Raw genomic sequence first — 26,521 nt, 5'->3', positions numbered from 1 at the left:
GGCGGGCCGTAACCAGCATGTCATGTATCAGGCCTCCACATGTTCTGCATTGTGTGTAATATCGTTTTTAGTCACAAAGGTACAGAGATTAATGCTTTATTTAATTCACAGCCGTTTGCTCAGAGATGCTCCTCCGGCAAGACCTGTCACTTCCACTAGTTATGTCCATGGAACATTTGATGCGCCACTTACCAGCAGAACTATGCAGCAGTGTCTGGTGGACACAACCCAGCGCATACCAGATGAAGATGCTGTTGTAGATGTTCATACTGCTACGCGGAAAACCTTCAGCCAACTAAGTAAAGATGTACGTGAAAAGGAGACCAAGAGTGTGTCAGGAGATGTATGACAAGTGTATGTGAGGAAGCTGAGGCAGTAGCTTATAATTCCCTGATAAAATGGAACGATAAGGCCCCATGCACACGACCGGAGATTTTGTCCGTAATTACGGACCCATTCATTTCTATGGCCGACGGACAACATCCTGTATGTGTCCGTGCCGAAGAAACCTTCCGTAAAAAATAGGACATGTCCTATTTTTCTTATTTTACAGACTGTGCTCTGATACTTTACAATGGGAGCACGGTCCGCAAATGCGGGTGACTGTCCGCAGCCAGCCGTGCATGTAATCATGGACCGCAAATGCGGGTGACTGTCCGCAGCCGGCCGTGCATGTAATCATGGACCGCAAATGCGGGTGACTGTCCGCAGCCAGCCGTGCATGTAATCATGGACCGCAAATGCGGGTGACTGTCCGCAGCCGGCTGTGCCTGTAATCCCGGACCGTGATTACGGGCACGATTGTGTGCATGGGGCCTAAGTGGGAACTTAAATTTACAAAAGATTGCCGGGCCGGCTTCTACTTAAAAAAGGTATTTGTCTTCATGAGACAACCTTTGTTTCTTTACCTAATGTAGCTTAGTCCCCTGCAACATCCCTGAAACGAGACTGTCATTGTGCCAGCTGAGTGCCAGCAGCGGCATTGAAATCCATCCAGTAATCTATTTTGGCAGACTGCTAATTCTTGTGTAATCTCCACTTAAAGGAGCACTAAACAGAGTATGTAGCTCATAAAAGTAGTGCATATTAAAAGAGCTGCTGTTTATTAATAAACGTGTATGTGAATGTTTCTGGAGCCTCTTAGAACTGGAAATATGTGAGAAGCGGTGATCATGGGGGGCAGACATTGAGGCAGTCTGTCACCACCTTGAAAAGCTGACAGTAGATGGCAATAGATTGCATTTAACGGTAAAATTTATTTTTCTCGTTCTCCTATCACATAAGAACCGAACAAGAGCTAGCTGGTGTTATACTCCCAATGAGCCAGTAAGGCTGTGTTCACATCTGCGTTCCAGGTTCCGTTGTTCTGCTCCGTCATATGAGCAGAACAGCGAGGATACTAGAAGTAGAACCACAAGGACCAGGTGTCTATTCTAAAAGATGAGACAAGGCCGATCTCAGGAGTCCACAGACTTAACATGAAATTCAGGCAGGCAAATAAATACTTTAATCTGCAGGCGAGGACTGAAGGCTGGAGTTCCTATTAAATGTACCGCCAGGACAGACCTCATCCAGGAGCGCCAGTTGCCTCATCACCCCGGCGCTGCCGGCTGTGCAGACGAGGGTAGCAATGCCTGGCTCCAGAAGAGCTGCGGCTGAAGATGGGAGCAGAAGATTAGGCATCCTTCAGCTTGAGCTGCGGCCTTTTGGGGATATGAAAACATGGCTCATTGTCCCCTGTTTGTAATATAAAACGTGTTCGCAAATATAATCAATTTGTAAAAATATACAGTTTGTCTGGCAGGACCCCCAAAATAACACATTCTATTGGTTATCTTTACCTTGTTGCTACTGGACACGTCCGGTCACGGACACCAGTCACGTGGGCCGCACAACAGGAACGCCTATTCTACTGAAGGAATAGAGGAAGAAGACCGGCCAAACGGGAGGCAGAAAAAGAAAGAAGATAATTATTAATCTTAAAAGTGAATGTATGTGTTTGTTTTCTCAAGTTAGGATAGTATAGGTTTTATTTAAAAAAATAAAAATAAATGCTGACTCTGGGATCATCCCTTGAAGGGGATTAATTCCATCCAGCACAGTCCAAAACACAGCATTACCATATAGTCTTGACATCTGAAATCCCGATTTAGGGCCCGACTCGGAGTGTAATATAAACTACAAAGAGAATTAAAATATATTTTTGTGTTTTTATATATATTTTTTTAAACTAGTCTAAAATCCTGTTCTGTTTAATTTCATAATATATCTTTTTAGAGGTTGGAGCTCCGTTTATCTGCAACAGAGCTCTGAATGTCTTACTTCCCTTCACACAATGATACGAATCTGTCTGTCTGCATCCACCACTAGAGGGAGAATACTAAAAACTCACTGATTTATATAGCTCCCATAGAACTCCGTAAAAAAATAAATCTGTCTTTAGTAAGCGCTTCCTAGAATATAATTTAGTGTTCTTGGAGACGACTGTCAAGTGGGTATATAGTTTTATATAGTTTACAGAAACCAACAAATACATGTGTGAGATGGAATCATAATTGCTGATAATAAATGCTATAGATGACCATAGAGACTGACCGTTTTTTCTCTTCAGGTAGAGACCCTTGCTGCAGGGCTCCTAGCTCTAGGCTTGAAGAAAGGAGAACGCCTCGGGATGTGGGGGCCAAATTCTTATGAATGGGTCCTTATGCAGTATGCAACAGCTCAGGCCGGGCTTATTTTGGTAAAACAAAGTTGTCTTTTTACAATTTTTTTTTAATGTAGACTTGTTTAGAAACCCGTAAAGGGTTTTTCCAGTTTAAAAAAAATATTTCTAACAACTGCATATGGGCTAAAATAATAATTATGCCTATACTTACCTTTTTAAATCCCTGTAGACCGCAATGACGGTCCCATGGTCCCCCCCATCATTCTTTGTCTACATTGTTGCAGCGATTCCGTACCATCATGTGACTTACCGCAGCAGTTATGTCAATATGTATGGCTTGTAATGATAATGGCCAGTGATGTATACAGAGTCTGGCAGTGGAGCACAAGACCGTCAATGCTGGCGTGTAGGGGGATTTAAAAAAGTATTGGCATATTTGTTATTTTAGCCCATATGCAGCTTCAAGAAAAAAAACCAAAAAAAACAAATTCCTTTAGGCTGGAATCACACATGCAGTTTTGTGCAGTTTTTTTTTTTATGCATTTGTTTTAGCCAAAGCTAGAAATGGATTAAACCAGTAGAAAACGTGTGTTTTCTTCACATTTCCCATCCAAAAAGGGCATAAAAAATGGCATGTGTGATTCCAGTCTAGGCGCACTGAATGTCTACTTTTGAAGGTCCGACATTCTATGCTGATTAATTTTTTTAATACATCTTAAGGCCCTGTTCACACAGAGTTTTTTTTGCAGGCAGAAAATTCTGCCTCAAAATTCCGTCTGCCACAAAGCTGGATATACGCAATATTCTATTGTTTGCCAAACCTGTTCTCAAGGAATCCCAACAGGCCATGTCTTATGGACTTCCCGCACCATTCTGTAAATGTGCAGTGCGAGGATGTTACAGGCACAGGAGCTCTGCCCGCACCATCTGCAGTGGGTGTCAGCTGTAATAGAAGCCCTGTGTACTCCTAAGAATGCTAGTACTCTAGCAAAACATGTCCGTGGGGCTTGAGTGTTGTATTTTTTAACTTACCCAACTTTCAGCCATGTGTAATAAGCGGAGATCGTGTGTTAGCCACAATGCCGCTATAAGGCCCCATTCACATCGCGTTTGTGCTGTCTACCGAGCGTAGACGTTTTTTTGAAGTATAGAATAGCAAAGCAGACTACGCTTTTCAGTACTTTCAAAAAACAGTGTCCCAACGTAAACCATGACAAACATAGACCAAGCGGATGCTATTTTTGTCTACGTTTGACCCATCATAGTCTATGTATACGTCGAGCTATACGTTTCAATACTTTTTAGTGTTTAAAAACGTATACACCCGGCAGATAGCACAAACGCGGTGTGAATGGGGCCTAATCCAATAAGTGTATTTTACTTCATGGTCCTGCTCCGAATTCCTCGAACAGGACTTACGTGTGAGTAGCCAATGAGTACCCATTTAAAGAGGACCTGTCGGCTTTCCTGTTTTAGTAAATACAGGAGAGCTGTAATTGTTGTTTTCCCCATGAAATATCTATTCTGGAACATATTTTCTTATTACTCTGCGTTGTGCCACTCCTCTGTTATTCCTCTTAGAAGTTTTTGAATGCATCTACAGCTGGGTGTAAGGGTATGTGCACACACACTAATTACGTCCGTAATTGACGGACGTATTTCGGCCGCAAGTCCCGGACCGAACACAGTGCAGGGAGCCGGGCTCCTAGCATCATACTTATGTACGATGCTAGGAGTCCCTGCCTCTCCGTGGAACTACTGTCCTGTACTGAAAACATGATTACAGTACGGGACAGTTGTCCTGCAGAGAGGCAGGGACTCCTAGCACCGTATATAACTATGATGCTAGGAGCCCGACTCCCTGCAGTGTGTTCGGTCCACTACTTGCGGCCGAAATACGTCCGTCAATTACGGACGTAATTAGTGTGTGTGCACATACCCTTACCGTTCCCCATGTCAAAGTGGTGTGTCCCAGCACCGTTTTACTGTAAGCACTGATTGGACAGTGTCAGTCTGTGTAGGGACACCCCCTCCCCCCCCCCCCCAACCGGTAACACCTACCTGTTAATTTAGGCCCCCTTCAGATCACGTTTCTGCCCTATATTTATCGTGTATGTCGGGAAAGCTCCCGCCGTGCGCGAAAAACATGTACATTGGACTTCTTTAGCCTGACGCAGGCCAAGAAAGTGTCCTTTTGGCCTCTAGTGGGCTGGTATTGAAGCATATGTGTGACGGATGCCACTGTCCTCCCGTGGCAAGTGGGAAGTTTAACTGGGTCGGTACACCTGTCAAACCATAATACAGGTGTCCTAAGGCAAGCTCAGGGAGGACACCTGCGTTACGGTTTGACAGGTGTACCGACCCTTCTGCTCAATGGGAGGTTTCTGTCCTCCCTGAGCTCGCCTTTGTGAGTGGGTCGGGACTGTTCGGGTGACATATATGTTGTAGCATGCAGGAGTCCCGAAATTAATTTCCGGAAAAAGCCGAACAGACACGAGGCGGCTAAGCGCTCACACTGCGCGCTTCTGCCGCTTCGTTTTAGCGATCAGTGGGGGTCTCGGTGCTTGGACCCCCACCAATCCAAACTTCTGACATGTCACTATGACATGTCAGAAGTTTGTCAAACGTTTAGTTACCCTTTAAATGTAGGTTTCATAGGATGACAGATGTGCTGAATTCCGTGATGGTGCCAAGACTCCAAGACGCACTAAATCCTGGACACTTGTTTGGTTTGGGGATAGTAAGGAGCCTTCTGATCACGCTGCATATATAATATTGTGGGTCCTTCACAGTTCAGAAATGAAGTGTCGTCTCTTGGCAATCTAATGTTGTGTTCATTATGGCATGTTGCTTTTCTGTATATCACATTGATCAAAATCCACTCATGTTACATAATCTGTATCTTTCTTCCATGTGTAATTTTGTGCTTTGTCCAGGTGTCCGTGAATCCAGCGTATCAAGCAAATGAGCTGGATTATGTGCTAAGGAAGGTATGTTACACGTGTTGTGTTTTCTCCCACTAAAATGACCGTTTATAATCAGTATAAAATGCTGCTCTAAATAAGGACCCACTGGTGTCCTGTGTGGCTGCTGCAGGCTGGATGTGGTATTACGTGGCACCTATTCAAATGAAGAGGTCATCATGCAATACATGTTGCACTGATTCCTCTGGAGAAGCTAGTAAAGGGGGCTACTGAGTATCAAAATAGAGCATATGTACAGGGGTTGATCTAATTGGAAAAAACTTTGAATTACAACCACAACCAATTTTGTAGACAAACCCCCAAATGTTAGTCTTTAAAAATTGTGCATAAATTGTGCATTGACTTGAATGTTGCACTGACACTTCAAAAATATTTTTGAGAATGTGCCCAAACCGGATGGAATTGTATGGCAGCAAATATCTATATTTCCATTGCATTAAGATGCTCCTGTATGGTGGTTCAAATTTCGCAGGCTCTATGGGTGGACTAATGCTTTCGGACATATATGCGTTATTTTACAGTTTATATAGAAATATAATCTACTTAAAAAGCTGAATATTTTTATAAATACATTGCATTACTTGTCTTACGAACTGATGTTAATTTACAACCTGTATTATACCCCAGAGCTGCATTCACAATTCTGCAAACCTCAGAGCTAAAATTACTAGGCCGTTTCTTACTCCGTGTCTGCGCAGAGCTGCAGAAGTTAAATCTTTATACCAGCGACTGTACATTTAGCTGATGTAGGAAAAAGTAACTGTCCCTGCTGCATTATATGATCCCTGAATTATCTGATGACAAGCGAGCCAACTGCTTCCAATGACACTAGCAGAACGGTGAATGCATCTTTGAGATATAGAGTAATACCGACTGAAGCTCCGGATCAGTTCCAAAATGTAAAGCAATTTATGAAGCTTCTTCTAGTGCTCGAACGTAAACATATACTAAGTATCCATGTAAGTATCTATGTGTAAAAGGAATTGATTATTTATTCATTGATAAATCTGCCCCACAATGTATATATTTTATCAGTACCTATGCGACACAGCACTCAACGTCATCGTCATCAGTGCTATATGTGACGCAGCACTGATAATAATGGTTGTTGCATCGCAAAAGGTACTGACACTGACGGGAGTCATTACCTTGAATGAGCCCGTCATGAAGAGGGGGCCGGAGGAGACCCGGAGGGGAGAACAGAAGCAGAGCAGTGAGGCAGGAAATTAATTATTTTTTTGTTTGATTTAAGCGGCCGATTGGGAAGGCTGGGTAGTCTGATAAAGGGGGTAAGGTACGGGGCCAGGCACGGGCCTCTACCTTGCTACACCCCACAGACTGGGATTTACACCAGCTCGAAGCTGGAGTATATAGCTGCTATAATTTGCGACAGTTTTTTTTTGCGTAAATTATAATTTGTCGGGCTGCTGTGGCCCGCCCCTTCTGTGAAGCCATGCCCCCTTTGATCAAAAGTGGCGAGGGTGGCGTAAAAAGGCCAAAAGTCACAATTTGTACAACTTTTGCCACAGAAAACAGCGTAGAAAGGTTGATAAATTCTCCCCATAACTAAATCACAACATTGTACTAAATTGCCAATGTGCGTGGTGTTCTGACTCTCTGATTTTTTTTGCAGGTTGGCTGTTCTGCCCTTGTGTTTCCTTCACAATTCAAAACACAGAAATATTATGAACTTTTGAAGCAGATTTGTCCAGAGATAGGTAATTCTCCAGCTGGAGGAATCAAGAGCAAGGCGTAAGTGGACGTAATCTGTGTGCTTTCTTCCTATCCGTAATCACTTTTATCTAATGCGTTGTCCCTCGTTGTGTCACAGAAACAAAGCATACCTGTGGCGCAGAAAGTGCCCAGACAGGAAACCTGCTGTGACCTAATCCTGGGGTGGTGCACCTGTGTAGCCCGGCAGTGGTGCAGCTGTGTAACCCGGCAGTGGTGCACCTGTGTAACCCGGCAGTGGTGCACCTGTGTAGCCCGGCAGTGGTGCACCTGTGTAGCCCGGCAGTGGTGCACCTGTGTAGCCCGGCAGTGGTGCACCTGTGTAGCCCGGCAGTGGTGCACCTGTGTAGCCCGGCAGTGGTGCACCTGTGTAGCCCGGCAGTGGTGCACCTGTGTAGCCCGGCAGTGGTGCACCTGTGTAGCCCGGCAGTGGTGCACCTGTGTAGCCCGGCAGTGGTGCACCTGTGTAGCCCGGCAGTGGTGCACCTGTGTAGCCCGGCAGTGGTGCACCTGTGTAGCCCGGCAGTGGTGCACCTGTGTAGCCCGGCAGTGGTGCACCTGTGTAGCCCGGCAGTGGTGCACCTGTGTAGCCCGGCAGTGGTGCACCTGTGTAGCCCGGCAGTGGTGCACCTGTATAATCCTTCCCTGGAGAACCAGTTGTGTGGGATTTAGAACTTGTCCACACATAACGGAATTGCTGTGTTTTTTCTGTCTGGAATTGCGGGTGGAAAATACGCAGCGGAATATAGTAGCAGCAAAGTGGATGAGATTGAACAAATCTCATCCACTACACGCTGTGTAAAATTTCCGAGCAGAAATTCACGTGCATATTTTTCGTACCGCAGCATGACAATTCCTGGTGCGGAAAGTGGACTTCAGTAAAAAGCACAGGAAATGGTGCGGTTTTTCCGCAGCGGAATTGCGGCATAAATTTTCTGCAGCAATTCCGTTGCGTGTGGACAAGCCCTTAGGCCTCATGCACACGACCGTATTTTTTCCCACCCGTAAATACTGGCGTAAATACGGGTCCGGTGTCACACGTATTCGACCCGTTTTGCACCAGTATTTACGAACCCGTGCCCGTAAATATGGGTCCGGTGTCACCCGTATTCCACCCGTATTTACGGGCAAGTTTTTGGCGGCAAAATAGCACTGCACTAATCGGCAGCCCCTTCTCTCTATCAGTGCAGGATAGAGAGAAGAGACAGCCTTTTCTGTAATAAAAGTTAAAGAAATTCATACTTACCCGGCCGTTGTCTTGGTGACGCGTCCCTCTCTTCACATCCAGCCCGACATCCCTGGATGACGCGGCAGTCCATGTGACCGCTGCAGCCTGTGATTGACCTGTGATTGGCTGCAGCGGTCACATGGCCTGAAACGTCATCCAGGACGTCGGGCCGGATGTCGAGAGGGACGTGTCACCAAGGCAACGGGCGGGAGACCGGACTGGAGGAAGCAGGAAGTTCTCGTTAAGTATGAACGTCTTTTATTTTTATTTTTTACAGGTTTATACTGATCAGTAGTCACTGTCCAGGGTGCTGAAAGAGTTACTGCCGATCAGTTAACTCTTTCAGCTCCCTGGACAGTGACTATTTACTGACGTCGCTTAGCAACGCTGCCGTAATGACGGGTGCACACATGTAGCCACCCGTCATTACGAGAGCTCCATAGACTTCTATGGACTGTCCGTGCCGTTATTACGGCCTGAAATAGGACATGTTCTATCTTTTTCAACGGCACGGGCACCTTCCCGTGAGAAAACGGGAAGGCACCCGTCGCCAATAGAAGTCTATGAGCCCGTTATTACGGGTCGTAATTACGACCCGTAATAACGGGAGTTTTTACGGTCGTGTGCATGAGGCCTTACACTGTCATCCTATCCTGTAAAGACTTTCTAGGTCTATTGACATTTTTTTATCTTCTTTCCAGTACATGACAAATGTCATCAGATGCCCAAAATATTTCTATAATTGATATTATTCCTAAGTAAACATTATTATAAGTATAAATGAAGTCCAAGTACCTGCGTCCAGTCTCTCCATGATCTGCAGTTTCCATTCTGCACATTCTCAAGATGCTCATGGGTAAATTCACCTGTTAGGGTATGTTCACACGCCAATTACGTCTGAAATTACTGAGCTGGTTTCAGGTGAAAACGGCTCCTGAATTTCAGACGTTTTGACAAGTGCACGCGTTTTTCGCGGCGTCCATTACGGACGTAATTGGAGCTGTTTTTCAATGGAGTCCATGAAAAACGGCTCCAATTACGTCCCAAGAAGTGACAGGCACTTCTTTTAGACGGCCGTCTTTTTACACGCCGTCTTTTGACAGCGGCGCGTAAAAAAAAAAAACCTGGCTGCACAGAATACCGTAAGACCCATTGAATTCAATGGGCAGATGTTTGCCGACGCTTTGGAGCCGTTTTTTCGGCTGTAATTCCAGGCGTAAAATGCCTGAATAACGTCCGTAAATAGGGCGTGTGAACATACCCTTAACGTAAAACAACTTTTATGTGTTCTATATTTAGTCGCTAGGATAGGTTTCACTATTATTTAATTGAAACCCTCCTTAGAGCTTGTCCACACACAACGGAATTTTCTGCAGCAATTCTGTTGAAAGTAGCAGACTTTATGCTGCGGTTTTTACTGCAGAAAATGGTGCACATTTTACTGCGTTTTTCACAATGTTGGGGGATGGTGAAATCTCTGAAAAACGCAGCAATTCTGTCCACTTTCCACAGTAGGAATTGACATGCTGCGGTCCGTTGAATACACACCGCAAGTCAATTTTGGCTCTGAATTTTTACACCGCGTGTAGATGAGATTTGTTAAATCTCACCCACTTTGCTGCTTCTGTGTTCTGCATTTTTTCCGTACGCAATTCCGGAGGGGGGGGGGAAACTCATCATTTCCGCAATGTGTGGACGAGCCCTTATTATGTATTGTCTAAATATTTCAGTCCATAAACTTCATCACTTTTCCTGATTCATCCTTTACTTGTTCTCATCTGGGTTCCGGTGTCTTCACGGATTCTGACACAATTTATCTGGTTAGCAATAAGTGAAGCCAACATCAATAGCGGGGACACATTACTAAAACATTACTTGGAGTTTACATTTCACATATAAGGATAACTGTAGAAAGTTATGAAAACCGAAGTAGCTAAACTCCTAGCAGGCATTATGGACACCGATGAAGTGGTAATACTGAGGATCCGTATCAGAGATCGATAAAACCAGCTCCTTCCATTACCTCTTGTAGTGATATTCGATCTTGAACGTGATACATTGTGTTATTCGTGTGCCTTACATTGTCAATTTTCCTACATAGAGCCAATTATATTATTGTATAGCATTATTATAGATTATATAGCACAAATATAGGGGACATAATGACTGCCATTGCATGAAAACCTCTGCTTTCATCTGCTTCTCTCCTGTCCCGAGAATACGCCCTCAATATGTGGTAAGTGAGGGTCAACCCCCCTGGATAATCATTAAAGGGGCCCTGGTGAGCGCAGTAGCCGCTTCGTACTGCTGATATTTAGGATAGGCGATCATTGTATGATCGGTAGGGGTCTAACCAACAATAAAGCGGTTGCCTCACAGAGGATGGTATTCCACCCAGGGCCGTCTCATCTATAAGCCAGAATGGAGAGCCAGAGCTCACCACCAAAAGTCTACTTAAAAATACATGCATTTTCTACGCCTAAATACTTGCATTTTCTAATTTGTGTTTTTCAGACACCCTGACCTGCGGATCGCTATAGTCTTGGACCAGAAGCATCCAGGTACATTTCACTTTCAAGAAGTGATGGATGCTGGGAGTTCTGATTTTGTGAAGCAGCTGCATGGTTTACAGAGGTCGATATCATGTGATGATCCTGTGAATATCCAGTTTACATCTGTAAGTGAACATATAATCTTTTGTGTCATTCTAAGGACCGGAAGTGACAAACAGTTCACTGTGGCATGGCTGACAAAGTTCTTTTTTCAGTTTTATTGTTCCACAAAGTGGGCTTATGCATTAAGGCCCTGTTCACACAGAGTTTTTTTTTTTGCAGACAGAAATTCAGATTTTGACCTGCCTGCACTTTTTTTGCCTCGTTTTTCGCAGCTATTTTGGCCTGCAGCCATTGAGGACCGTGGGCAAAAAAAACTCTCGGAAACAAGCTCCTCAGGTCTTTTTCTGCCTTCTATAAATTTCAATTGGAGGTTAGAGCCGGAACCACGGTAAGAGGGGACATTCCGCTTTTTTTCCCCATGAGCAGCTAAAAGCTGCCCGGGAAAAAAGACACCTCTGCCTCCCATTGAAATCAATAGGGGACGATTTTAGCCCATTTTTCTAGTGCTGATAACGAAACGGTTTCCGCGTCAATATCAGCGCCAAAAAACTCTGTGTGAAGAGGGCCTAATGATATAACACACACACACACACACACACACACACACACGCACGTTTCTGAAGGGCCAGTTTTGCCAAACCAACTACATCAGCTTTTATAAATGGGTAAGTCACTGATTTAAAAAAAATAAAATAATATATTTTTCAAAAACATTGCAACTAATTCTCCTCTTTAAATGGGTGGTCTGGTTTGGATTGAGTTTAGACCACCTGCAGTAAAGCAACCTCCTCCACCACAGAATCATGCTGCAGGTAGTCCTGACATAACTATTGCATCCTGCAGATAAAAAGAAGCAATTGTACTCGTTCACTCAGAGCAGAGAGTTGCTTTATAGAGGACACACTGACTGGAGGAACCCTGTCTATTATCTCAGCAAGCTCTAATAAGCCATTTAACACAAGGTTATCAACTCATTGCTATAGGTCCTGCTGATGTCAGGGGCCACTTATTTAGAAAGAAAGCATACTTTTGCATCTCATTTGTCAGGGTATGTTCACACGACCTATTTTCAGCCGTTTTTCGGGCCTTAAACCAAACATCTGCCCATTGATTTCAAAATCAAGTTTGGGAAAAACGGCGTTCCGTTCCCATGGGGCATTTTTTTACACGGCCGTTTTTAAAAACGGCCACGTAAAAAAAGCCTCGTAAAAAGAAGTGCATGTCACTCCTTTAACAGTTTTTTTTCATTGATTGAATAGAAAAACCGCTCCAAAAACGGCCGTAAAAAAACGCTAGTTGCTTAAAAAATGGCTGAAAATCAGGAGCTCTGTATTTTCAGCCGTTTTTTTGTTACGCATGTGAACATACCCTAACTGTACTACAAAAAACTCCAATAATCCATCATCCTCAGGACAGAATTGACTCCTCTTTGATAAACATCTGCGCGCATGCATACATAATGTAGGTTACCCGCACGAGTACTGTATGTGTAGTCCTACTGGATTACTCCGCACTGAAGGTACTTTTACACCGGCCCATCTTGGCCGTTCCAACGAGCGCAGATCAAGGAGACAGCCCATTGATCGGCGCTCATTTGCTCCTTTCACAAGGTGCTGGTATGGGGGAAGAGCGCTCGTTACTACGATCGCTTGTCCCCATACATTTGTATCACATCGGCAGCGGGTCTCCTGAAATATGAGCTGCCGACAACGATAATATTTTTCACAATATAAACGAGCATTTCCTCGTTCATCAGCTGATCGCTGCCCTGTTTACACAAGGCAATTCTTGGGAACGGGTGTGAACGCTCGTTTACCCGATAGTTGGCCAATGTAAAAGGGCCATTAGACTAGTTTAACATGTATGATTCCCTTATCACCATCTTCTGCCGAGGAACAACGGAGAAAACGCCTGTCTGGTCATTTTCCCAATAATTCAGCATTTGTTTTATGCCACATTAACAGGAATTCCCAAAAACCTAGTTATGACGTAATGGAATTTTACTGTATATATTCTTGCCTAACTTGTCTCCAGCGCTCACAGTAATAGTTCAGTAAAACCAGTTTCTAACACCTGTTATCTACAATAAACATTGCAGTATTTCCAAGTTATAAACTAATCTCGTATAATCTTCACCAGGCCTATTCTACTTTTCAAACATGGGTTGAAGTAATTGAATTTCTGGATCAGACTCTACTTGCAGTTTGTGTAAAGTATCATCGGTCAAGGTTGAGGCAGTATTGGTTTATAGAGAGTTATTATTCAGTACCTGGTTGGAATTTACTTGCCTTCACCTGGAAAAGGATAAGACTAGACCCCTGCAAATTACATTTTTTAAAATAACAAATATTTCCCTTTTATGTATTTTTCTTACCAAAGACCTTTGTATATTCTATCCCATACCATTGACTTAAATGAAGAGGGAACGGGCATGTGCGGCCACTCTGCCAGGACCAGGCACCCCCTTACCCAATGCATATACCTTTAACTTTAAAGGTGGTGTCTCACCACAGACAACCCCTTTAATATGAGTTAAATCAGCTGTCCTTATAGGGCAGAGGAATAAAGAAGTATTGCGCATGTACAGCCACATTTTCAATAACATCTGGGACCAAGTACTCCCTTTCCAAAGATCGATTGGTGTCCTATGGGCTGGGCCCCACATACCAGGCTTTTATGGCCATAGATATTTTCCTTGTGTACAGAAAGTGCGTAGTCCAAATGGCCATAGATGGCAGTCAGGTACATAGGAAGAGGTTAAATTATTAAATGCTGGTGCAATAGTTCAACCTACTTCAAATTACAGTACACACCTAGTATATCTAAAACCCAGATAACTAGCACCCATGATTCCTAAAACCACCTACTGTGTTACAAATAATTAAAAAATAGAGCGTTTAATGATGGCAATATAACAGGCGCATCGATTAATGGATTATGCTGCTACCTTTATTATATGTGAATCATTTTGCAGTAATGCATATTAGGCACTGATTTAGAGTTGTTGTTTTTTTTTGCAACAAAATAGTGCATAAACCCTGACATTTTTTTTATTTGTAACTTTTTATTTATTTTTTGTGCCCTTTGCCTCAAAAATAAGTGTTCTTGTTGCTCATATCAACCAGTCAGAGTCTAAAGCTGAACTGTGATGTTCCTATGATCACATACAGGGCCGGACTGGCCATCTGGGAGTTCTGGCAAATGCCAGATGTGAACAGTGGGTTGCCTGCTGGCCACCCAAACGATCAGTGTCTCAGGCGGCAGGGTACAGCATTTCTAAGGGGGCGGCACAGCAGCTAAGAACTGCTGTTTGACTGTAATTGCAGCCTTGATCTGTGCTGCTATTACTAAAACTCCATATGCTACTTTAAAGTCTCCCCCTCCAGCCCCCCTTCCCTACTCTTCACACAACCTCCCCTCCTGCTGCTGTTACCAGTCGGGATGTGAGGTAGGGGGATGGGAGACTGTCGACAGCACTGTGTCGGGCTGTGAGCAGGAGAAGTGCTGGAGTGAAGAATCTCACCCCATCAACCCTCTGAGCTCCCTTCACAAATATCCTACATAAAAAGCAAGTGCATGTGTGTTTACAATGTGTGCTTTATATGTGTATAATGTGTGCATGTAATTTGCATATTTGTGTGCGTTTTGATATGTACATGTGTATATATTTGTGTGTGTGTGTGTGTATGTATGTATGTATATGTGTGTATGTGTATGTGTATATATATATATATATATATATATATATACACACACACACCCGTTCAAAAGTTTGGGGTCACCCAGACAATTTTGTGTTTTCCATGAAAACTCACACTTATATTTATCAAATGAGTTGCAAAATGACTAGAAAATATAGTCAAGACATTGACCAGGTTAGAAATAATGATTTTTATTTGAAATAATAATTTTCTCCTTCAAACTTTGCTTTCGTCAAAGAGTGCTCCATTTGCAGCAATTACAGCATTGCAGACCTTTGGCATTCTAGCTGTTAATTTGCTGAGGTAATCGGGAGAAATTTCACCCCAAGCTTCCAGAAGCCCCTCCCACAAGTTGGATTGGCTTGATGGGCACTTCTTGCGTACCATACGGTCAAGCTGCTCCCACAACAGCTCTATGGGGTTGAGATCTGGTGACTGCGCTGGCCACTCCATTACAGATAGAATACCAGCTGCCTGCTTCTTCCCTAAATAGTTCTTGCATAATTTGGAGGTGTGCTTTGGGTCATTGTCCTGTTGTAGGATGAAATTGTCTCCAATCAAGCGCTGTCCACAGGGTATGGCATGGCGTTGCAAAATGGAGTGATAGCCTTCCTTATTCAAAATCCCTTTTACTTTGTACAAATCTCCCACTTTACCAGCACCAAAGCAACCCCAGACCATCACATTACCTCCACCATGCTTGACAGATGGCGTCAGGCACTCTTCCAGCATCTTTTCAGTTGTTCTGCGTCTCACAAATGTTCTTCTGTGTGATCCAAACACCTCAAACTTCGATTCGTCTGTCCACTTTTTTCCAATCTTCCTCTGTCCAATGTCTGTGTGCTTTTGCCCATATTAATCTTTTCCTTTTATTAGCCAGTCTCAGATATGGCTTTTTCTTTGCCACTCTGCCCTGAAGGCCAGCATCCCGGAGTCGCCTCTTCACTGTAGACGTTGACACTGGCGTTTTGCGGGTACTATTTAATGAAGCTGCCAGTTGAGGACCTGTGGGGCGTCTATTTCTCAAACTAGAGACTCTAATGTACTTGTCTTGTTGCTCAGTTGTGCAGCGGGGCCTCCCACTTCTCTTTCTACCCTGGTTAGAGCCTGTGTGTGCTGTCCTCTGAAGGCTGTCCACTGTGTGTGTGTGTGTGTGTGTGTGTATACGTGTGTATATGTATATATATTAGTGTGTGTGTGTGTATATATGTATGTGTGTATATATATATATATATATATATATATATATATTAATGTGTGTGTGCATATATACACATATATATATACATACACACACACACACACACACACACACGCTAATATAATTATATATATATATATAAGTGTGTGTGTGTGTGTTTTTATATATATATATATATATATATATATATATATATATATACTTACCCAGAATTCTGTTTCTTCATCCGGGCTGGACTCCTGGGATGATGTTCCATCCGATGTTACCGCTGCAATACATCACATCTAAGGGGCCGTTCACATATGTCCAGTGTCCGCTTCAGTTTACCTCCGGCGTGTTGAAGAAAAGCCGGAGGCAAACTGATGTTAGAACGGATCCCATAGTTTTCTATGGGATCTGTTCTGGCACGGAGGACAGCAGTTGTGGCGCTGTACGTACCTCCCTGGGAGCCGGATCTCAAAACTTTACCTTCAGGGTTTTTGGTTCCGGCTCCCAGGGAGGTCTGGCGCCGTATCCTATCTATTTTAATGGTGGCCGGATGAACGCAGGGTGCTTCCACATCCACCTTCCGTAAGCACCTGGTGGGAAGGTGGATGTGACTAGGTGGATGTCCTTGGTCATAGCATTACCGTGGATTCCACTCCAGGCGGAGACCCAGATGACTACCCTCCCACCCAGGGCACATGGCACATCACCCCAGCAGGTGCAAGGGGGCGCTGCGCTGGCTCCCTTCCCCTGCTTGTTTCAGAAGCGCCCGGGCACAGCGACACAGCAGTCGCCTTTCCGCCTGGCTGCTTCTTCCCTCGGCTGCTAGCGGCGATACTGGGCATGAGGGCGCCCGTTGGGATGGGGGACGGGACCCCCTATGGCCGGCGGCGCCACTAGCAGCCGCTGAGGCTGCTACAGCGGTAGCGATGCCACTATAGCAGGGCAGGGAGGTATCTCCCTGCTTTATCTACTATCGCCACTGTAGCTCCCTGAAGGAGCGGAATCCACGTGTGGCCAGGGATTGCGCTCCTCGAGCGCTCCGCTTCATGTCTCTGTCCATATATGGACAGTGACATCAGGGGAAACTCCTGAAGCGGAATCTCCATCCACAGCTTTGCCACAGTCTGTGACCGGGAATTCCACTCCAAGATAAGCCAGTGACGTCACTGTCCATAAATGGACACAGACGACAGGGGCTTCTCCTGGAGTGTAATCACCGGTCACAGCGTCGGCAACGCTTTGTATGGGGATTCCGCTTCAGGAGTTGCCCCTTATGTCACTATCCATATATGGACAGAGACATGAAGGGGAGCGCTCAAAGAGTGGAATCCCCAGCCAAAGGGGGATTTCGCTCCTTCAGGGAGCTACAGTGGTGCTATCTGCAGGAAGGGGGAGGGGGCGCTACCTTCAAGTGGGCTGTGTTTCACTACCTTCAAGGGGACTGTGTGGCGCTACCTTCAAGGGGACTGTGTGGCGCTACCTTCAAGGGGACTGTGTGGCGCTACCTTCAAGGGGACTGTGTGGCGCTACCTTCAAGGGGACTGTGTGGCGCTACCTACAAGGGGGCTGTGGGCTGCGTGGCGCTACCTACAAGGGGGCTGTGGGCTGCGTGGCGCTGCCTACAAGGGGGCTGTGGGCTGCGTGGCGCTGCCTACAAGGGAGCTGTGGGCTGCGTGGCGCTGCCTACAAGGGGGCTGTGGGCTGCGTGGCGCTGCCTACAAGGGGTCTGTGGGCTGCGTGGCGCTGCCTACAAGGGGGCTGCGTGGCGCTGCCTACAAGGGGGCTGCGTGGCGCTGCCTACAAGGGGGCTGCATACAAGGGGGCTGTGTGGCGCTGCCTACGAGGGGGCTGCGGGCTGCGTGGCCCTGCCTACGAGGGGGCTGCGGGCTGCGTGGCCCTGCCTACGAGCGGGCTGCGTGGCCCTGCCTACGAGCGGGCTGCGTGGCCCTGCCTACGAGCGGGCTGCGTGGCGCTGCCTACGAGGGGGCTGCGTGGCGCTGCCTATGAGGGGGCTGTGGGCTGCGTGGCGCTGCCTACAAGGGGGCTGCGTGGCGCTGCCTACAAGGGGGCTGTGAGCTGCGTGGCGCTGCCTACAAGGGGGCTGTGTGGTGCTGCCTACAAGGGGCCTGTGTGGCGCCCCACCTACAAGGGGGCCTGTGTTACATTATCTACAGTGGGTACTGTGGCATTATCTACAGGGGCATGTATGGTACTATATACAGGGGGTGTGGCACTTTCAACAGAGGTCACTGCAGTATTTACAGGGGGTGTGGCACTATCTACAGAGGAAATCGTGGCATTATCTACAGAGGGTACTGCGGTATTCTCTACAGGGGCACATTTTCAGAGCCTAGACTACCATTTTGTGGACCATTGTGGTAAAAACTGATGGTAAAATTGGATGGTAAAAACTGATGACCGCTAACGACAACCAATGACAACTGCTGGCTTTGTAGTAAAAATCGTGAAAAAGCCTGGTGGCAACTGATACATTTTTTTATCAGTTGTAATCGCTGAGAGACAAAAAAACTGATGCTGATGCAACTGACATATGTGAACGCACCCTTAGTTAGATGTAATAGATTACAGGAGGATACAGTAGACTACTCTATTGATACCGCCCAAAAAAACGGAAACCTTGCGAAATGGAGACAAACTGAAACCATTAGCAATGGAAGCATTACCATTGAAATCAATGGTAATGCAAACGGAAAGCTATGGTTTTCCGTTTGGTTTCCGTTCGTGGGTTCCCCTGACGGAAAGGTCTGACTGAACCCGTGAACGGAACCCCGACGCAGGTGAGAACGAAGCCTAACTATTACGGTATGATCTGTACAGATGATGGAGGGTACTATTTATTTTTTTTGGGGTGTAAGCAATTCCCAGTATATGATTACTATTGTTCAGTACTGGAAGCTGCTAACCTGACCTTGCAAATTATCTCTGTACTGAAATGTATTTGTACTGAGCTTGGTTTTGGTGTTGTATTTATGTACTGAACTTTGGTGTGTGTGTGTGTGTGTGTGTGTGTGTGTGTGTGTGTGTGTGTGGTTGTGATGCTGTATATATGCACTGAGCCTTGTTGTTCCGTATATATGTTCTGGTGATGTATATAGGTACTAAGCTTGGTTCTGGTACTGTATTTATGTACTGAGCATAGTACTGGTGTGTGTGTATGTCTGTGTATGTATACATATACATATATGAGCTTGGTTCTGGTGATATATATATATGTCACTTGAGAAAGGCTCCTGTGTTGAGCTGAAACGTCGTGTGTATATGGACCAATAAAGCACCTTTTTCTACCTTGCTTATACCTTGGAGTGCTGCCTGATTTTTGGATTCTTCTATCTATATATATATATATATATATATATATATATATGTATATGTACGTACGTACGTACTAAGCTTGGTTCCGCTACTGTATATATGTATGAGCTTGGTTCTGGTCCTGTAATTATATAGGATGTATTTAAAATACAAGATTGCAGAGCAGATGGCATAGTTGCAATTGATTTGTATGGTTAATCGGAACCGCCACCATGCAGTAATACATGACCTGACAATATTTTCAAACATTCCCCTGTATGTTTGTTTCAGATACAGTAAAATCCATAAAATCTACTTTTAAAATAGTGCATGCTATATGCTAATTATTCTATTAAGGGTCATGGGTCGGTGGCACTATCCTATAGAGTCACAAAGTCCTAACTGCAAACCCACCTTTCCATGCTTGGTTGACATCCCCCTGACTGTTATACATCACTTCCAGTCTCCTCCAACTTTCTTGGATTCGCCATTGCCTTGTACTCCATGAGCACGCACCATTCAGCGAGGTGTATTCTGCTCGGCTTCATCGCTGCACCGTGCATGCCAAGGGAGTACAAGGCAATGGAGAAGGCTGGTAGTAATGTAGAACAGTCAGGGGGATGCCAATCAAGATCTGAGGCGCCATTTCAATTTTCGTCCTCAGGTAGCAAAAAAGCTAGAATCGGCCCTGGGTGGAGGCGCCACTGAAACCAGCCGCCGACACCCCCTCCTGCACTAATTGTACCTGCCTTACAATGACTTGCCCCACCACTCAGCGAGTTTCAACTATGCTAGTGGCACGATGACGTCATGTGGGGCACCATCTACAGGGGGGCTATATGTTTGGGCACTATATACAGGGGGGGGCTATATGTTTGGGCACTATCTATAGGGGGCTCTATGGGGGCACAATCTACGGGGATCACTGTGTGTGTGTGTGTGTGTGTGTGTGTGGGACACAGTATATGGTGCTATAATAATAAGGGACACAGTGTATGGTGCTATTATAATAAGGGACACAGTGTATGGTGCTATTATAATTGGGGACACAGTGTATGGTGCTATTATAATTGGGGACACAGTGTAAGGCGCTATTATATTTAGGGGTACAGTGTGTGTGTCACCATGAGAATTTTATCTTCGTTTATAGGTGCATAGTGAATAGTGAGTAGCTGAAGACATCTGAGCGGCAAACTCTGCAGAAATGGGTCGTGGCCGGGAGAAGTCATCATAGAGGTCTGGACCAGATGGAGAAGAAAAGAGAAAAAGAACAACTAGAATCTGAGATCGTCACTGGTGAGTCACTTTAATATAAATGTTTATTCTGCCTCTAATCAGTACTCTAGTCACTGTATGATCTGCAGCGAGATGATGGGTGGTATGATTATGATAGGATTTTTTGTGAAACAGCAACTCCCAGCATATCCTTATCATTGTTCGGTCCATGCTGGGAGCTGTAGTTTTACACCGTACAAACCTATACGGCAGGGGTTGCACTAAATTGAGCTGTTTTTGTGCTGGTGCTGTATTTATGTACTGAGCTTTGTTCTGGTGCTGTATATATGTACTGAGCTTTGTTCTGGTGCTGTATATATGTACTGGGCATGAGTTATAAGTGTGAGTGGTGTGCGTCCACATGTGTCCTAGGTGTGAGTGGCACGAAGGCAGTGTGTGTGTGTGTGTGTGTGTGTGTGTGTGTGTGTGTGTGTGTGTGTGTCTATGAAATTGAAATCATACTATTTAGTTACCGTATGGTGATATTTTAGCATTGTATACTCTTATAATTTGCAATATTTATACGGCAGTATTAGGTAATGATCACGCAAACAGGATTTGATTAAACTAAATTCCCTGATTCCACACCCAAATCCCTTTCAAATCAGCTAACATTCTGCATCCATTAATAGTGAATGGGCTATTTTATACCCCATTCACATGCAGCAGAAATAAGTCTGCTTCAATTCAGTTCCGCGAAAAACATCCTCTAGAATGATTAGCATGTTCATTATTCTCGTGGGAACGCAGTGGATTCATTGGAGTTGGGGCTATCAGGAACTATTCCTCTTTTAATTTACACCTGTTTTAATAAATCTCCCGTGTCTTGTATAGCTGAAAGGTGGTCCCAGCCCAATGCTGACGGTTGCGTATCGCCTGCGGTGGGCCTGTGTGCTTAAACATGCCAGGGCTGATTTTAAGTCCCAGTCCGGACCTGTCTGAGACCCACGCCTATCTTTATAACGGGGCACCCTAAACCCCATTTTTCCGATTTATGATGTGGCTAATGCGGGTGATTTTCGACCATGAAGAAAACAGCGTAGTTCGCTGAGCTACGCTGTTTCCGTAACTCCCATAGTGAATTGCAGTTACGTACGTAGCGTAGCATGTGAGCTACGATGTTTCTGTAACTACCATTCAGTTTTATGGGACTTACAAAAACCACGTATCGCGCTGAGCTACGCTGTTTCTGTAACTCAAGACCATATAACCTTTTTTATGGTCGGAATTCAACTTCATTCAGCCGTTACACAGAGTGGTAAAACTGAGTTTATGGGGCCCCGTTCTAGAGATAGGTGTGGGTCCCAGATGTGGGACCTGCATCTATCTGACATTTATGACCTATAATGTGGAGATGTCATAAATGTGCCTGCTGGGAAAACCCATTTAACCATTTATCGGATCATCAATAACTTCAAGAAGAGAGGTTCGATTGCTGTGAAGAAAGCTTCTGGGCTCCCAAGAAAGTCCAGCAAGTGCCAGGAAAGTTACCTAAAGAGGATTAAGCTGCGGGCTCGGTTCTACACCAGTGCAGAGCTTGTTCAGGAATGGCAGCAGGCAGGTGTCAGTGCACCTGCACGTACAGTGAGGTGAAGGCTTATGGAGGCTGGCCTGGTGTTAAGGAGGGCAGAAAAGAAGCCACTTCACTCCAAGAAAAACATTGAGGACAGTCCTCTACAGGAAGTACCGGGATTGGACTGCAGAGGACTGGGGTAAAGTTATTTTCTCTGATGAAGCCCCCTTCAGACTGTTTGGGACATTTGGAAGAATGATTGTCCAGAGAAGAAAGGGTTGGCGCTACCATGAGTTCTGGGTCATGCCAACATTAAAGCATCATAAAAACCATTCATCTGTGGGGTTGCATTTCATCCAAGGGAGTGGGCTCAAAACTTTGCCTAAGAACACTACCATGAATAAAGAATGGTATCGAAGCATCCTCCAAGAGCAACTTCTCCCAACCATCCAGGAGCAACTTCTCCCAACCATCCAGGAGCAATTTGGTGATGAACAATGCTATTCCCAGCATGATGGACCATGTCACAAGGCAAAAGTGACAATTTCGGGGCTCAGTGAACAAAACTTTTACTGTTTTGGGTTCATGGCCAGAAAACTCCCCAGATCTCAATCCCATTGAGACCCTGTGGTCACTCCTCAAAAAGTGGGTGGACAAAAAACCAAAACACAGAGATTGTGTTAGACTCCAAGCACTGATTAGGTAAGAATTGGTCATCAGTCAGGATTTGGCCCGGAAGATAACATCCAGCATGTTAGAGCGAATTGCCAAAGTCTTGAAAAAGAAGGGTCAACACTGTAAATATTGAGTCTTTGCATAAACTTGATGTATTTGTCAATAAAAGTTAAAAAACGTAGGAAATATTTATAATTGTACTTCAGTAACCATAGAAACATCTGACTAAAAGATCTAAAATATATATATCTGAGAACAGTTTTGAGACCGACAGATATTTTCGACGGTGACCCGGCTCTAACGAGTGATACAGAAAGTTGGTTTAGACGTAATCTGTTAAAGGGAATGTGTCGCAAATGAAACCTTTTTTTTTTAAGTGTCGTTACTTATTTCTATTATATGTTTTACGTTTTTTGCTGTATTTTATTTTTTTTCCCGTATGGTGGAAAGTATTACAAATTAAATAATAATTTGACATGTTTTCCAATGTTGGACACCAGGGGGAGCACTTCCCAGAATTACAGCAAGGTGAATAAGGCAAAGCAACCTGACTCACAGCTGCTGTAAATGTGGGAGGGAACCTCACCCCCCCCCCCCTCTCACAAGCCAGGAAAAGGTGTCTTCAAATTGCTAAGCAGTGTCCGGCAGCCATATTCGGTGTGATTCTGCAGCTGGAAGAAGTTATAGGACACACCATAAGGCTAAGTGTATGTTCACACGCTTACTAAACAAAGGGAAACCAGCTCCTGATTTTCAGCCATTTTTTAATCAAACTTGCGTTTTTTAACGGCTGTTTTTGGAGCTGTTTTTCTATAAAGTCAATGAAAAACGGCTCCAAAATTGTCCCAAGAAGTGATGTGCACTTCATTTTGGTCGGGCGTCTTTTTACGTGCCGTTTTTGGAAAACTACCACGTAAAAAACGCCCTGTCGGAACAGAACGCCGTATTTCCCATTGAAACTAATGGGCAGATGTTTGTAGCCGTTCTGCTTCCGATTTTTCAGCTGAAAACATTGTGTGTGAACATACCCTTACGGTATCACGGGGTCACGAGAGTGGGGGTCTGTGAGATAGAGAGTGGGACATGCAGAAACACAGACCTTACCTGCAGTGCAGCTGGTCTTCAAGATGGCGCCTGCTCTCTCCCTGCAAACAGCTGCTCTGCTCTGTGTGACTGACCTGCGTCTGCGCAGTACAGAGCCATAGAGCAAAGTCAATGGAACGGCTCCCGTTCATTGACTCCTATGCACTGTAGCTGCCGTTGTCCATCTCTGTATGTGTCGTTAATCGACATATACAGAGATGAAAAACAAAATGGCAGCCCCCATAGTGAAGTAAAAGTTAGAAAAAAGTAAAACACAAACACACACATAAATAAAAGATTTTATAATAAAACACTAAATGCAAATTGATATCCCCAAATTTTTTTTCGTGACACTCGTCCTTTAAAGGGGTTTTCCACCTTCTGACAACGGATGACTTATCCACTGGAGAGGTCATCAGTATATCATCGATGTGCGTCCGTTAAACCGCTCCAGTGGCCTGCGGGCACCGGATGTTATGGCACATAATGTGATGTACGGAGTCGGTAGCAGTCGGCTCCGTACATCGCATAGCGGCCGTGCTGTAGAAGCTCGGCCAATATTCTGTGCCCGGAGCCAACTGCTTCCGGCATGTAAGTCCTAGTGCACAGAGGTACCGGACCAGCTGATTTGTGCGAGGTCGGGGGGTCGGACCCCCACAGATCGTGTACTGATAAACCTATGGATAGGTCATCAGTTGTCAGAAGGTGGAAAACCCCCTTGAACTACTCGGCTTCTCTAGAGGTTACTGACACCGTTCACTTGTATAATATTTCTGCAATATCTTTAGTAAAAAGAAGTATAAACTACTCTACAGTGTGGGTAATAAATGAAGGTGATGGGGGGGGACAAGACAATATGCACTTTAAATGACGCCTTGGGACTAAAGTGCTGAGTCCAGGAACACTACGGTGTTAGCCCACGTACCTGGGTTTGCTGCATGCAACTTGTCTGGTTGATGGCGGCCTCCTTACTTATACGAGTGAGCTGCTTGTGCTTAAAGGTGACAATGTTTTCCCGACAACTTTGGTGCTCAACAGGGCAATGCACTTCTCTTTTAAATGAACGCCTTGCCTTGCGAACCTGCACTGGTGCAGGGCTTTCTAGTAGGAGATCCTGGGGTTAGAACCTGCATGTTCCTGACTCGTCTAATTAATTCACCAGCAGAGAACGTTACCAGCACACTACCTCTGCTGTGGAGAGCTGGCTGCAAATTCTTCCAAAGATGACATGTTCTTATTCCTGCTCGAAGTGACGTTTACATTTGGTCTTATGGAGACAATAAGAGGGATAAGAGACCAAACTGAGTACAATCCGTGTGGGGTGGTGTCTAAACAGTGATTGTCTTCCGTGTTCAAATCCTGATATGTGGCCTTGTATAAAAGGGAACTCTGCTGGGTGGTGTTTATAGTGGTGCGGAGGCAGCGCTGTGCCATTGTTGCTGCATAAGAATGTTACTTATACAGCTGTCTCTTTTAAAGCTGTATGTATGTATGTATATACACTCTGTCTCTCCCCCCCCCCCATCTCTCCCCCCCATCTCTCCCCCCCCATCTCTCCCCCCCATCACTCTCTCTCTTCCCCCTCATCACTCTCTCTCTTCCCCCCCATCACTCTCTCTCTTCCCCCCCATCACTCTCTCTCTTCCCCCCCATCACTCTCTCTCTTCCCCCCATCACTCTCTCTTCCCCCCCATCTCTCTCTCTTCCCCCCCATCTCTCTCTCTTCCCCCCCATCTCTCTCTCTTCCCCCATCTCTCTCTCTTCCCCCCCATATCTCTCTCTCTCTCTCTTCCCCCCCATCTCTCTCTCTTTCCCCCCCCCATCTCTCTCTCTCTTTCCCCCCCCCCATCTCTCTCTCTTTCCCCCCCCCCCATCTCTCTCTCTTTCCCCTCCCCCATCTCTCTCTCTCTTCCCCCCCCATCTCTCTCTCTCTTCCCCCCCCATCTCTCTCTCTCTTTCTTCCCCCCCATCTCTCTCTCTCTTCCCCCCATCTCTCTTTCCCCCCCCATCTCTCTTTCCCCCTCCATCTCTCTCTCTCGCTTTCCCCCCCCATCTCTCTCTCTCGCTTTCCTCCCCCCCCCAATCTCTCTCTCTCTTTCCTCCCCCCCCCAATCTCTCTCTCTCTTTCCCCCCCCCCCATCTCTCTCTCTCTCTCTTTCCCCCCCTCCCTCCCTCGGAAAGGGGGGGAAGCTGCCCACATGGTACAGAAGTGATTCCTGCGCTCAACTCCGATCACATAAGCTGTGAGCCAGCTGCACAGCAGCTCCACGAGAACATATTTTTCACACGTTTAAAAAAAAAAAAAAGGCGAAAAAAAGGTGAGCGGACATTCAGGAAAAGAAACTTTAGATCACATTTTGGCATGACCACGCAATGGCTTGGGGCTTAAGTGCTTAGGCCAGGTTTGCTTTTAATTTCGCCCATGTGCCTGGGTTTGAAGCTTGTGTGGTAGGGGTGTTCTCCAAACTTATACAATTGTGCTTAAGGTGACCACAATTTTGGCTCACCAGGGCAATGCATGTCTCTTTTTAAAAGGATGCCTTGCCTTAT

At 45.3% G+C, this 26,521-nt stretch overlaps 1 protein-coding gene across 1 annotated transcript in view; it reads left to right on the top strand.

The window, feature by feature from the left end:
• ACSF2 (acyl-CoA synthetase family member 2) overlaps positions 1–26,521 on the top strand; it is an 87,169-nt gene that overhangs the window by 18,677 nt on the left and 41,971 nt on the right. The window contains exons 2-6 of the mRNA XM_075845064.1: positions 112–307; positions 2,612–2,740; positions 5,602–5,655; positions 7,283–7,401; positions 11,123–11,285. Coding sequence (XP_075701179.1) covers positions 112–307; positions 2,612–2,740; positions 5,602–5,655; positions 7,283–7,401; positions 11,123–11,285 — 661 coding nt within the window. The remainder of the gene's footprint in view (positions 1–111; positions 308–2,611; positions 2,741–5,601; positions 5,656–7,282; positions 7,402–11,122; positions 11,286–26,521) is intronic.

This window comes from Rhinoderma darwinii, chromosome 13, assembly GCF_050947455.1.
Source record: "Rhinoderma darwinii isolate aRhiDar2 chromosome 13, aRhiDar2.hap1, whole genome shotgun sequence".
Classification (NCBI taxonomy): domain Eukaryota; kingdom Metazoa; phylum Chordata; class Amphibia; order Anura; family Rhinodermatidae; genus Rhinoderma; species Rhinoderma darwinii.
Note: the sequence above shows the minus strand (reverse complement) of the source record. Positions and strands in the feature narration are given on the sequence as shown.